We start from the raw sequence: 14187 nt of genomic DNA, 5'->3' as shown, positions 1-14187 counted from the left end.
CCCCTTAGTTGCCTACCTAAGTGCACAAGACGATGTTATACAAAATAAATAACTGGCCCCTTTGTGTATCAGATGTACTCCATTTGAAAATAACAAGATATACAAATGGACAAAAATGAGAGTACAACTATAACTCAGTCCTGGTTGCATAGAAAAATATTTTAATCTATAACCTAGACTAAGCAATGATAAAATATAAACTTTAGAGGCTGCACAAGATTCTACATCACATGTAATCTCTCCCTTTGAGTTAACATTGGTACTTTTTTATTGATCTTAAAAATGAAATGTATAAAATGTGCACGTTGCCATTGCACCTCATTGTTTAACATATAAAAATATATAGGGTTTCCATTGTCATTAACATCTTAAAAAAGAGAGTTATTTGAAAAGATGAGTCTACAAAAATATAACACCAGTTTAAACAGACAGTTTACCTGAGAGAACAAAAGTATTGACTCAAAATACATAAGCATTCACATTTGCAGTGGGGAAAAAGGCAACCTTGGTACATTTAAAGAAAAGGGAACATGTTGACAAAGTGTCTAAAGTACTCATCAACTTATCAATTATCTTAAGTACTTAGTTCAGCAGGAAAGGAAAAAAAAAACCTTAAAACCCATGAAAGGATCTTATAAGCATCCACAGTACATGCTGTGCATTTATGCTCCTTCAGTTTGATGTCATCTTGCTGAGGTATCTTCATTTTTTGTCTCCCCTTTTAACCTAAAATTGATTGGTGAAAGCTGACCCTGCAAGATTAGGAAAGAAAGCTAGTTATTGACAAAGAAATATATTTAGCTATGCTAGGGTAATGCTGTGTCCACTTTGACACACACATGTAGTTGACCCATTTTCAATCTAAAACCCTGTGAGTATGCATTGGAGAAACATTCTATGACAATAAATTTATGTTTAGGAACTTAGGACTGGAAGGGACCTCTTGGGCCATTGAGTCCAAAGAACATGCTAGCTCGGAGACTGGTTAATAGGATATAAAACTGGCCACCTGTAGGCTGTCAATTCAAATCCATCCCAGAGCCATACTGGCCAGCATCTGTTGCGATTGGATGATGCACAGTAGCCAGGTGTCCACATTGCCACACCAAGCACTAATTAAGTATATCTAAAATTTCAGGAGAAAGGATAATACTTGAATGGGCTTGAATCGGAACCTCACCTCTCATCCTTAAGGTGACCCCTCTGGGTCAGAACTGAAAGAAAATTGCTATGAATCTTTCGCTTTTTTAGTAATTTGTTTCCTATATGTGTGCTGTGAGTAAACAGAGGAGTTGAGTCTCTAGCCCTGGTAGTCTAGCCCCAAGTTTTTGTGAGCACTAAATTCATACACGCATTTTTAAAAAAGAACATAAATTTAGAATTACAACATCTTAAGCAACTATGACTTCCATATCATAAAAAGGCTTTAATTTAAAGAAGCAAGCATACGTTATTTAATGAAAGGTGGTCAAAGAACTTGATGGGGTTATTAGGTCAAGTTGGCTAAACAGAAGTGAAGGAACAAATATTTCAGTTTTAACAGCTAGCTATTTGCCAGGCTAGTATTGTGCAGTAAATTTACCTGCTGAGGTTCTATGTGAATATGAGGAGAAATACTTGGTAGATGTTAATTGTCTTCGGCCCACTCCATGGGACCTTGAGAGCACACAGTCTACATACATATCCCAGAAGTTCTGGGCCAAATCATTGAAGAGTTCATTATGCTTGGGCTTAGGCGATTCTTTTAAGAACATCATGAAGTCCCAGAGAGCAATGACAGTATCTGCTACCCTCAGTTTCTTCATTTCCATCAGCCCATGAGAGGAGATCTCCCAGCATTGATGGTCAATCTGACCTAGACTTGCAGGAGTTTCTTTCTGATATTCTGGACTGGCATAAACCAAATTCACCATTAATATCCAGCCCAGTTGAAGGTATAACTTTCTTCTATGTAAAAATTCCATGCTCCAACTAGCCACCTGAAAGAAAGTGCAAGAAGCAATAGTAACTTTGCCCTTGTTTAGCCCTGTCTCATATAGCTTTAAAAAAGGTATCCCTGAGGAATGCTTTCTAAATTGTGTTCATGGGTAACATTTAACATTTACATAGCACTTACCATTTTCAAAGTGCTAAATAAACATTAGCTAATGAATCCTTACAGCATGACTGGAGTAGCTCTGCATGATTACTTCTATTTAACAGATAAGAAAACTGAGGCAGAAAAGTTAAATGACTTGGCATAGGTCTTAGTGTTAGTATTAGAGCTAGTTTTGGAATTTATGAGCACTACCACTGCTTCTGCTTCTGCTTCTTTGCTTAGATTACTATGTCATCATATCTACTAGTTTAATTATTACTAGATGCTTAACAAATTGTGACAGTATTTTACTTAAAATGACTGCAGTCATATTGCAGTCATCAGGATTACAAAACTTAATTTGCATTGTTGGAATCCCTGTTTTTCACTAAATTATAATTCACACTGGTGGTAACAGAGGAGAGAGTGAACAGTTGCACATGTATGGGTGTGTGTACCAAATGAGCTTAGTCAGTGGTAGTTGAAGAATAACAAAACCAACATGGTCTTTTTTCAGCATTACAGTAATATTCAGGAAATGCTTATTACAACTCTTTGCAATTTATCTGCATGTGTAAAATCTGGAGAGATCAAGATGAAAGAGAAATTATCCCACAGTCATAATGAAAATCCCAAATGTTATATGCTACCCTACATACACTGTCATGCTCAACTGATCTCCTCTGGGAAATAACAACATGCAGTTCCCCAGGAATTATCCATTAGCACAGAAGAGGGTTCAACAGCACAAACTGAAGCACCTGAACTGATTTTATTTTTTTTCCTCAGCCCCTCCTATTGTTATGCTAAAGAAACTCATAAAAAGAGAAAAATGAATGCAGAGAAGACATGAGGAACAAAATGAAAAATATTTAAGCACAGTTTCCCACTTTGGTATTATACATAAATTCAAGTCTAAAGATTTATCTGTGGTGGCACTTATACCACATTCATCACTGTATCTGAGGTTTTTTGCCAATTCCAGTAGAGAGAACAGCAATAATGTGGGTAGGGGGTGGGGAGGATAGTAAAAAAAGGTTGAGGTGAGGAATACAAATAAGGATTTGGGGCATTTTTTCATTTACACAGAATTTGTTAAGATCCAACCATAGTTCTTCCAACCAGAGCAAGTTTGGAATCAACAATAAGAACAGTTCACACACAACTTTTTCAAAGTGCTAACAACACTCACTCTCACTGCAGCTATATAAGATAGATGCACCATGTTAGTGTTTGTTCTAATTCTTTTCTAAACTTTTCCTTGTTCTCTGTGTTTTAGAGTTCTGCTGGTTAGATTTTCTTCTGCCTAATGATATTTTACAAAAAGTTTCTCCAAGAAGCATTTACTTTTGGCTGTGTTATGAAAAACACATATTCAGTGAAGCTGTAGTGATGAATGTACCCCTGTTCCTCAATTTCCTTTTACTAGTACAAATGTTGACAGCAGCAATGTGCTAGTTCAGGGGTGGCCAACCTGCAGGACATACCACAAGTGGCACAAGAAGCCCCTGTGAATGGCACATGGCAGAGGACAAGAACAAGAAAAGCAGTCAAGCACCAAGGACAAGAAAAGCAGTCCAGCAGCAGAAAGCAGAGCATCAGAGCAGCCAGGAGAAGGGCGTCGGAGTAGCACTCATGAATGATGCAGGGCTAAGGTGTGGAGCGCCTGCCAAAAAAAAAACAAACTAGCCCCCACTGTGTTAGTTCATGGATTATGAAACAGTGCAAAAAATCCACCAGCTGTAAGGTCACTAGAATTATTTTTTGATCATTTGACTAAAGTAAAACACTAAAATGATAAATGGTCATTGCCATGCAAACACCTCAAGGAGCAAACCCTTTAATAGTCCTAGATGTCAACATTGTAGGTTATGAACTAATAATGTCTGCTACTCAGCCCCAGACAAATAATTTCACAAAGGCAATGACTTGAATAATAAAGTGAAAGTTATACTTACAGAGTTTCTAAGGTGCCAGAAAATATTCTACCCCTTGAAAAAAATGGTGATCAGCTACTTGAAGGAAGGAAATAATCCTGAACAAGCTGCTAGAGTAGACAGAAACTGGTAATGCTCTAAGGATGCTGGGATTATACTTCGCAGACCCCAGAAAGACACTGACACTGGCAGAAACAGCAGCAGCAACAATAGCAGCATTAACTCCAGCCAGTGTGAAAGGAGGGGAGAAGGGGCTATTGATCTGAAAGTCCCGCCTCTACCTACATCACCTTCTGTGACTCAGTCTTGCCAAAGTCCCACTCCTTTTCTGGGTGTGTGGAGGGGTAAGGCATAAAGTGTTGGTCAGAGGTGCAAAACTGTAATGAATAACCAATAGCTTCTCTTCAAGTATTAATATGTATGACGACTCCCCACATCCTGAATTTCAGCTTGCCAAGATATTTTCAAAGCTGCTCCTAGAACCCAGCTCTCCGACATAGGTTCTGTCCTGACTGATCTCTTCCTACAGAGTGAGCACAGGACATTTATAGTGTCTCATTTCCTATATATCTGAGCTGATCAGGGAAAAAACCCTTCCTCACCCAACCTCCCACAGTCAGGGTAGTAATTTCTTGCCTCACTTTTAAACTGGTCCTTCTTTATTTAGAAATCTAATTCTGCAAGAGAAGATGCACCTCCTACAAGACTTCAGATTCATGGAAAATGAAAACAGAACCAGAGAGATTGCATACAGAGATCCCATCCCAGTTTCTAATAGTGAAATCCTTAATTTGGGATTAGGGCAGACAAGGTTCTTTGGGTGAATCTGATATCTTTTATTAGATCACCTCAAATAGTTGGAAAAATTCTTAGCAAGCTTTTAGGTATAAATACCCTTCATCAGGAATTTAATTTGGGATTATTTTTTTAAAGGCTTCCCTAATTTTTTTTAGTAAATTATACAGCACTTTTAAAGGTCTCCAATCTCTGCCTCAGAGAGGTTAATTGTTTGCAGGTTTCAAAGGGACCATTACAATCTTGGTCTTGTATTTTTGCAACAGTTCCTAAATCTGCTCCACAAAACTGAAACAAGAGACCTGAACTACAGGTATGGGAAAAAGCTCCCCCACACAGCAGAAAGCAAACCTTCATGGGTGACTGATGCCTCCTGAGACTGAGGGGACATAGTTTGTGGCTGGCAGGGTGGCAAGCAGCGACCACTCACAGAAGCTGGCAGAGGTAGTGGTGGCGGCATGATGAGCAGCGACCACCCTCAGAAGCTGGTAGCAGCCAATCTCGGGGGGGGGCACATCCCCCCCCGCCCTTCCAGTCACCTATGCATAACGTCTACAGTTGTTTTTACTGATACTCTTTCTCTGTTGCTTATTCATTACTGTTGGCAGCTGTCTGCTGCAAAGAAAAGCTGATAGAATCATAGGGTTGGAAGGGAAGTGTCATCAGATCCAACCTCCTGAACAAATGTAGATATGTGGAGGAAAGAAGTTTGGAGTAACTAATATATTTTTAAAGCCAAACAATTTCTCTGGTAAAGTGGGCAGCATTTGCTACAGGAATTGCTTTGGAGTGTTTTATGTAACAACTTTTGCTGCTATTCACACTGCAGAATAGTCAGAGGTTTGATTCACACGTGCATTTGAAAGTGTTCCTTAGTGGGAAGAGAGGCTTCCTAAACTATAATATTGTACTGGATCCCCTGAAGTGAGTCAGGGCTCTGAGTTCATATGACTACTGCAGAATGCGTAACAACGTAGGACACAGAATGTTCCTAAAAACGTTATCATGGTGTCATTGTCATAGAAGCAGAGGAGGCCTGTGGCTGGGACTAAGCCTCTTCCTGGTTAAAAACAGGTAGTGTCATGGTACTGAATGAGACCATATGAGTAGTGGTTTCTTTGTGAGGCAAATGAGCCCCCAGCTTACTTAAAACTGAGCACTTCTTCGCATTGGATGACCCAAATGACTTGAAAGATATTCTATTCACTGAGGTTATTGAAGCACAGAGATATGGGTTATTCTTTATTGAGTAAAGAGATATGGGACCTATGCCCTGAATGTCTGCTGTGGGCCAGTAGGAAAGGTTCTTTGGGTAGATATGATATGTTTTATTAGACCAACTAAATAGTTGGGGAAAAGTTCTTTGCAAGCTTTTGGGCACAAACACCCTTCATTGTGGGCCAGTGTTGCCCAAGTCTTGACAACTCCAAGCAGGTGGGAGTTGGTTCTTGCAGAAACCCCATCAGGATTCACAAACTAAGCATTCTCTCATCCATCTCCTTTGCAGACCATATCAGTAGGCATTCTTTGGGCCTTGTTAAATGTTAACTTTAAGTGACTCCTGGAGCTCTTAACTCCTAGATTGTTCACACATTCACACCTGAAATTAGTTTTAAGCACACTTTAGGTGGCTTAACGTTATGCCACATCAGGCCAGGTTTATTTCTGATCTGTGTTACCTGGCTTGTATTCCTTTAATGTGTGACCAATCCCCACATATGAGTCTCTGAAATTGCAGTCCTCCAGCATCCTGAGATGCAGCATCCCTCCCCCACCCTCCTGTTCTGTGCAGATAAACTTTCCTGAACTCTACTCTGCAGGGAATGGTTCTGGCACCAAGACAACTCTCCATCCCACCCCCAGGGGTGTGACCTTACTACCCCAGGCATGCAACCCAATGCAAACAGCCTGCAAAGTACATGCCAGTTAGTCAAGTCACAGGGCATGGACAGGTCCACAAGTGGGATCTAGGGAGGGTGGGCAGGAACAAGGTAGGAGACCAGATCAGGTTCTCACAAGCTGGGCCTTCCTTCCCAGGACAGGGGCAGTAGCTTCCCCAAAAGTGCCTTCCCTCACCACTCCCACTCCCAGCTACTCTAGGAAGCATGATTCTAGGATGCATGCTTAGGGTTACCATATTCCCAGTTCCAAAAAAGAGAACATCTGTCATGCAGGGGAGGGGGGGCAGTGATATGGCAGTGCCCTGCCCTTCCCCATTCTGTTGCCCTTCACTCCCAAGCCCTCCCCCCAGTGCCCATCAGTCAGAAGCCACAGGCCCCCCAGCCTTTCCAGTGCCCCTCGATCCTGACCCACAGCCCCCTGTTCCCCCCCAGCTCTGCCCCTGAGAGCACAGGCACCAGTCCCAATGCCGCTGAGCCAGCCATGCAGCTTCCTGCTGCTCCCTCCTGGCCCTCTTCCCCCTACCTCTTCCCCTGCTGGAGGGCATGCATCTGGGGCATGTGCCTCCCCCACCCTGCTGCAGCCCTGGACCCACCCTGCCCACCACTCAGACACACACACATACACACACACACACACACTCCCGCCCCCACAGACCTACTTGCATCCAGCTGCCAAGCTATTCTCACCCCCTGCCTGGCTAAATGCAGCCACGTGTGTACACCGTGCCTCCGTTCGCCCTGCCCCTAGCCCCAAGCAGCTGCTTGCTGGGGCAAGCTGGGAGCAGAGCAAAATCCCAGACATTTGATCATATTTAAAAAAAACGCCCAGACCAAAATCAGAGGATCTAAAAAGAGGACATGTCCAGGAAAACCCAGATGTATGGTAGCCCTATGCATGATCCCCACCCTCACACTCCAATCCCAAATTATTAAAACATGAGACCTTCTTTAATTTACGTCCTCTTTATTGTTTTTTAAATTTCGTCACTTGTTTTTATTTTATCATTCAGGGGCTGAATTGCTTAATTTCACCACCCTCCCCCCTAGCCCACTTCCTTTCCATCTCCCATTTCATTATCCACCCCCAATCCTGTTAATTCTCTGCCTGCCAGCTTCATGTTCCTGTTCTCCCCCACCCCGCTTCCCCTTCTCCTCCCACCTAGAGCAGGGATAGAAGCCTGTCCTGGCTCACCAGCCCTGTAGTAGAAACTCACATCTGTAGCTCCTAGTCAGGCCCCTGCTTACCAGCACTCTAGTGGCAAGTCACAGCTGTGCAAGTTGAGAGACGAAGGTTTTTAGGTTTAAGGTAGGGGTGGGCAAAATGCGGCCCGCGGGCCAGATGTGGCCCTCCAGATCATTCTATCCAGCCCGCAAGGGCCCTAAATAATTTAGAAAATTAATTTATATCTGCCCCTGGATGCCTGTCATGTGGCCCTCAATAGCTTACCAAAACTCAGTAAGCAGCCCTCTGCCTGAAATAATTGCCTGCCCCTGGTTTAAGGTGTGTCTGCTCCCAACTTGAGCTAGCACTAATACTGATCAACATTTGAGCAGCTCAAAGTGCAACATGTAACAAGGCCTTTAGAATATGTCTAAACCAGGGGTTTTCAACCTTTTTTCATTTGCAGACCCCTTTGGAAATTCTGAATGGAGGTGCATGTTGACACTGGATTTACAAACCAGTCCTGATACCTTGTTCCTGATACTTTCTTTAAACCGACTACACCTCCGTCCATTTGATAATAGGCAAATTTTATTAATACACAGTGATAGAATATAAGAGCGTTGCAAGCAAAGCAAACAAAAAGATTACAGAATACAATACCAATTATTTTCCAGTCCCAGAATTTCACAAGCAGAATAGTGCGTTCAGCCGGTGTGTGAGCACCACCCCGTGGTTCTTTGCTTGAACGTCAGGCGTCAGCAGTCTTGGAGGTTGAGGGCCAAAGGCAATTTGCTGTTTTGGAAACTCTTCCTTTTGTATTCTTTTTTCCCCTTGATGACTTTTCATTTCTAGGCATTGTTGATCGGTTTCCCTGTGCTTGTCATACTGTCCATGTTTTGTCAGTCAAAATTTTATCTCCACAAACCCATCACATGCATACATCTTAGTCTAGTCATTTGCCAGTGTCTTAATTTGGTCATTTCAACCAAAACCGGTAATTGTAGGAGTTTTGCAACTGGTGACTGTGACCTGTTCCAGTTCTGCAGGTTCCTATCTCACTACAGGTTTTCAAGGAACACTGTGCTGCACGTTTTCAATTTCCCAGAATTTATGTGCCTGTTTGTCTGCTAGCTTTGGACACAGTGTCTGCTTCAAAGGCTGAGAACATGAAACTTTACTTTAGAAACCGATTAACCCTTGCTGTTTCCCTGGAGCATTGTTCTAATGCAATATTTATTCTACCTACAGGCCAGTTTCTAAAAACAGATTTCTAAATATCATTTTCTAGCCATCAGTGTGGAGCCCTTTGAGTTGTAAGTGTGGGTATTCACATACTTTTGATTGATCATAGTCATCTTTTTTGGACCCCCTAGACAGTCTGCAGACCCCCAGGAGTCCATGAACCAGAGGCAGAGGTGACCCGAGCAGGGTGTGGGGCCTGGGGCAAATCAGCCCATGCAGGGCCCTGCCCCTGCTCCGATCCCACAGGCCCTGGACCTGGAGAATCTGCTGCTGCCATCAGTGGCAGTGGGGGGGAGGGCAGCGAGCAGCCAGACGCAGAGCCACCGCTTTGCCCAGCTCCATGCCACCACTGCTCTGCCTGGCTCTGCGGGGCCCCCCAAAGCACAGGGCAGATTCTTCAGGTCCAGGGCAAAGTCACCCCAATTTGCCTCCCCAGGGACAGCCGTGACCACATGTTGAAAACCACTGGTCTAAACCCATGCAAGACAGTTGCCAGCAGCACTGGTTCCCCTTTTTACCCAATCTAGTGGCTAGAGTACTCACCCTGGATTTTGGAGACTCAGGGTTAAATCTCTCCTCGACCTGAAGGGATGTTAACACACATCTCAGATGAGAAATCAAACTACTGAACTACTCCATCATTTTTTGTGTGAGAGCGCTGTGTGTTTCTTGTAAACCAGCTGCATCACAGTCTCTCCTCAAAAACGTCCTTGAAGAGTTTCAAGAAATAAAGAAATAAAGAAAAAAAAAATATTCTGGTAGCAAGTCTATTTAAAAAACTGGTTTTAGTTGCACATCCAATCATTATAGTACACGTTTCTAACCAGATATTGTAAAGCACTTTACATGTTAATTACTGTTCATATACTGTATAGTAATTCAATAAACCACAGGTGTACTGCATGATGACAGCTTTATAGGAGATGTTGTAGAGAATATAGAAAATAGTTGTTTGGAGCACTGCAAAGACAAACCTGAGGCTGCCTCGTAAGCACAGTCCTGCACTTTACATTATTACTGGTCAGGGTATAATTATAATGAGTCCTTGGAAAGAAAGCAGCTCCTCCACAATTGCTCCTAACACCACCCTAGGTTGGCTGGTGCATTCTAGAAGTAGAAAAAGGTCAACATAAATACCAATGTCTCTTCTTGCAGCACCTGCTTTTCCCTGGGGTCTTCCATCCAAGCACTGTGCCAGTCAAACTCTACAACATGCGTATATCTGGCAAGAGCCTAGCACAAAATAAGACTGCTGCAACACAGGTGCCCTGCTCAGTCTCAGATGAGGTCTGATATATCTAACTCACTAAAACATAGCTGGTTCCTTTTGGAATTTCAGTGTGGCCAAGGAGATCAAGATAATAATTGAACTCAATTCCATTTCCATACCTTACTTTATATGGGCTTGTATAAATTAATAATAATGTATACATTATTATTAAGTATAAAGCATTTGAGGACACAGAAGATACTGGCTAACTTAGAGTTTCTGCCCCAAAGAACTTCCTGTCTGTAGTGGCATGAATTAATAAAAAATATGGGGAAAGTCTATAGAAAGACTAATGCTATTAAAATGTCATGTGGCATGAAAGACATGGGCTGTTCTTTTACATGGAACTATAATAATTCTGGGCAGAAAAACAACTTGCACAATACTAAAAATATAAATTCAAACATGCTTTGAAACTGATGATACTCGGCCCTAGTTATTTACTAGCAGCTTTTAAAGCATTAATAGACGGAAAGAAAGTAAAAACCTATTTGGGCTAACAGCTGGAAGGCTGATACAAGGACTCAATGTGGTCCTACCATTTGGAGAATTACGCAAAAACACCATTAGATGCAATCTTGAACTCCTAGAGATTAAAGCATTAGATTGTTGAAGCAACCTACTAACCAGAATAACAACATTCAGAAAAATCTCCTTCATAACACTAGGTAAAAGCAAAAGAGAATAGATTATTCTTCAAAGTTATCAATGATGTGTTTAGATGTGCTTTCTCTAGATAGCATCAAACACTACATTTCTGGATATTTGTGGCCTGGAAATATTTGCATATGTGTGATTCCAGTTCATTATGGGCAATTTTTACTATAAAATTGGGCCAGCTCAGTGTACAGTGTTCTGCTGTGTGTGATCAGTGTCTGACCTATGCATACTGGTTCTACCATATATAGGTCCATTAAAAGCTTTTATGCCTACCATTTACTTAAATCTGTCTGTTCAACCTAGGCTGACCTTCCCATTCAGTCTATAGGCAGAGATAATAGAAGAGCATAAACAGGCTATGTAATGCTAGCCACAAGCCACATCTCATTGTTGCATCATCTACATTTTTTAAATTTTATCCTATACTGTTTTTCTATAACTAGATTACAGTTTACCAAATTGAGGCAAGCTCTCTTTTTTGCTGTTTTGTTTATATGGTGTCAAAGCTACCTGTAATATGTTTGACCAATTTTAATTGCTCTTGCCCAAATTTCTTTGCATAGCCATTCCAATACTTATCTAAAATCCTGCCACTTATAAATGAAGGGCCAAAGGTATTTAAGAGAAGTTTGAGGTATTTAGACACGTAACACAAGGTACAGATAGGTGCCTTGTGGTATTTTCAAATGTGACTAAATCGCTTATGTGTATTTAGTTCAGTCTGGCCACTGATCCAGTCTGGACACTAAGAGAAGGATTTCCATTTACTTCAGTGGAAAGTGTCATACAGACTGTTAGCATACCTGCTTTTTTTTTAGCTCTAAGACTGGGCAGTACCCATAATGGAACTGTAGAGATTAGATTACTTGGAAATGGATTTTTCTTATTCAATTAAACCTTTCAAAGTAGTAAATGGAGGTCCTTGAAGGCTAATGCTGAACATTTGTTTCCTTGTACTACAGTATTATTTGTTTGACAGTCTAACCCTTATGCTTTATAACCTATGTTAGGTTTCCCTTTGCATAAAGGTGAATACTTGTAATCACACAGAGCGCCATGTTCACGTTCCAACTTCTGTCCTGTTCATGGCATCTCTACCCAGATACTGGAGTCAAGTTCCTTTCCAGATTGTTTTTACCAGTGAGGAAGCTTAAAATACATTTAACTTGAAAGTACTGTGTTTTCCTTCAATATATTTCTCTTTCATAGTCACAGAAAGCTCTGAAGATTAACCCCACATGACCTAATTTTGGGGCCATGGGGCCGTGTCCAAACAAGTGCGACTGTGCGGTATGTGGCACCGCAAACAAGTCTGCAGTGCCACGTACCATACATTTAGATGTTCTCCATGCTGCAAGGGATATCTGTCTGCGCGTGTGCTGTTCCACTTTTTTTCTGTGCATTTTTTTGACCCATGGATATCCAGCGCTCAAAAGAACTTGCAGGGGAAAAAAGTGGAACAGCACACGCACAGGCAGCACACACTGCTCAAAAGCAGACCCAGGCCCCCAGAGCTGCACTGCAGCTGCCAGCCAGGCTCCAAGAAGCAGACTCGCCACTGGTGACATGGTGCACCACTGTTACTCGTCCCCGGAAACCCAAACATCCACACTCATCTGGTTGTACCCAGGGGAACTTTCCTTGGTTAAGAATTGTCAGGCTGGGTAAAAGACAACTGTAGCTCTTATACTGAGTCTTAAATTGGTTACAAATGAATTTAGGCAAAATAAAATGTTTCTCTTCGAATTCTTCCACGCTAATTTTCTGCAGCATTGATTTTGAAGTTCTTTACTCTTTTTTTGTTCTTACTGTAATAGTTGAAGTAGCTCCATCTAATGATGAGTTACAATATTACAGGGCATATTCTTACCTCTGGTTAAATCTACTTTTCTCTGAAATAAAAAATAAATATGCGTAAACCTCATTTTAAAATAATCTGTAATTGCTTCTTATTTCACTCAAAGTCAAACATTTTGAATATCTGCTCTTTTTTTTTTTAGAATTTCAAAGCATAAGCTATGTCTACTTCCCTGCTTTGTACTGTGGTGTTCTGAAAGTTTTCGGAAAAGAGGAAACTAGAATATTATGTAATTTGTTTAATTCTGCTAGGTTTGAATACAAAGCTATGTTAAAAACACTTTTTGATTTAATTTTTTAAAAGTGAGCCATTTGTGTTTGCACAAAGTAAAATAAACTTGAGTACACAAGCTGCCAATTAAAGAAGTCGAAAACTGAAAGAGATTAAATGTCTAGATAGAAAGGAATTTATAATTTATATTTATTAATGACATGATAGAGCTCTTGCATAACCTATTACTCTTTTTATGGGAGAAAGGAGATAAAGTAGTAATAATTAAGGTTTGATATAGCATCGCCTTGGCAATTTTCCAGCTTTCAGGGTAGTGAAATACCATGTGAGGTTGTAAGCAAAGTAGAAAAAACAGGAGGGGATATGCTACATAATATAAAATACATGCATTTATTGCTGTTACATAAATTGCTTTGGATCATTTTAAAGAACTAATAGTTATCCGTATGACTGAATTCCCTATGCTTACACATCTGCACGGGGGGAGGGGAGTACGAGGGCAGGGGAAGCTGTGGGCCACCAAACCATGTGGCACCCACGAGGACAGCCCAGCCTGAAGAAGGAGAACATTGGGAACCTGAAAGCCATGGGGAGGCCAGCACAACAGAACAGGTAAGGAACAAGAAGGTAAGAAACAATGGGCCCCATGGGACTGGGAGCGGGGGGGCAGCAAAGGCGCCAGTCGCAGGGCTCAAGTGCCTATATACTAATGCTAGGAGCATGGGGAACAAGCAGGATGAACTAGCGCTCCTGCTTGCACTAAACACCTATGACTTAGTGGGGCTAACAGAGACCTGGTGGGATTCATCCCATGACTGGGCGGTACATATTGAGGGCTATAGATTGTACAGAAAGGACAGGTCGGGGAAGAAAGGGGGGGGGGGTTGCACTTTATGTCAGTGAGCAATATACATCAACCCTCATCAAGACAGAATCCGAGGCTGAGGAAGTAGAAGGATTGTGGGTTAGGCTACATGGGGGGCAAGGAGAAAGGGATTTGGTGGTAGGGGTCTGTTACAGACCCCCACACCAAGGGGAAGAAATAGATGCG

At 41.7% G+C, this 14187-nt stretch overlaps 1 protein-coding gene across 1 annotated transcript; it reads right to left on the bottom strand.

Moving 5' to 3' along the window:
• Positions 1-1559: 1559 nt before the first annotated feature.
• Positions 1560-1964, bottom strand: FAM237B (family with sequence similarity 237 member B). The gene has a single exon (XM_059729362.1). It carries the CDS (start codon positions 1962-1964, stop codon positions 1560-1562), a length of 405 nt encoding a protein of 134 aa, XP_059585345.1.
• Positions 1965-14187: the final 12223 nt, after the last annotated feature.

This window comes from Alligator mississippiensis, chromosome 5 (assembly GCF_030867095.1).
Source record: "Alligator mississippiensis isolate rAllMis1 chromosome 5, rAllMis1, whole genome shotgun sequence".
NCBI lineage: Eukaryota > Metazoa > Chordata > Crocodylia > Alligatoridae > Alligator > Alligator mississippiensis.
The sequence above is the reverse complement of the archived record's forward strand: the minus strand, read 5'-3'. Positions and strand labels throughout refer to the sequence as shown.

Excerpts from the sequence above, each read along its gene's own strand:
- FAM237B (XM_059729362.1), bottom strand. The coding sequence starts at position 1,964 with ATGGAATTTTTACATAGAAGAAAGTTATACCTTCAACTGGGCTGGATA.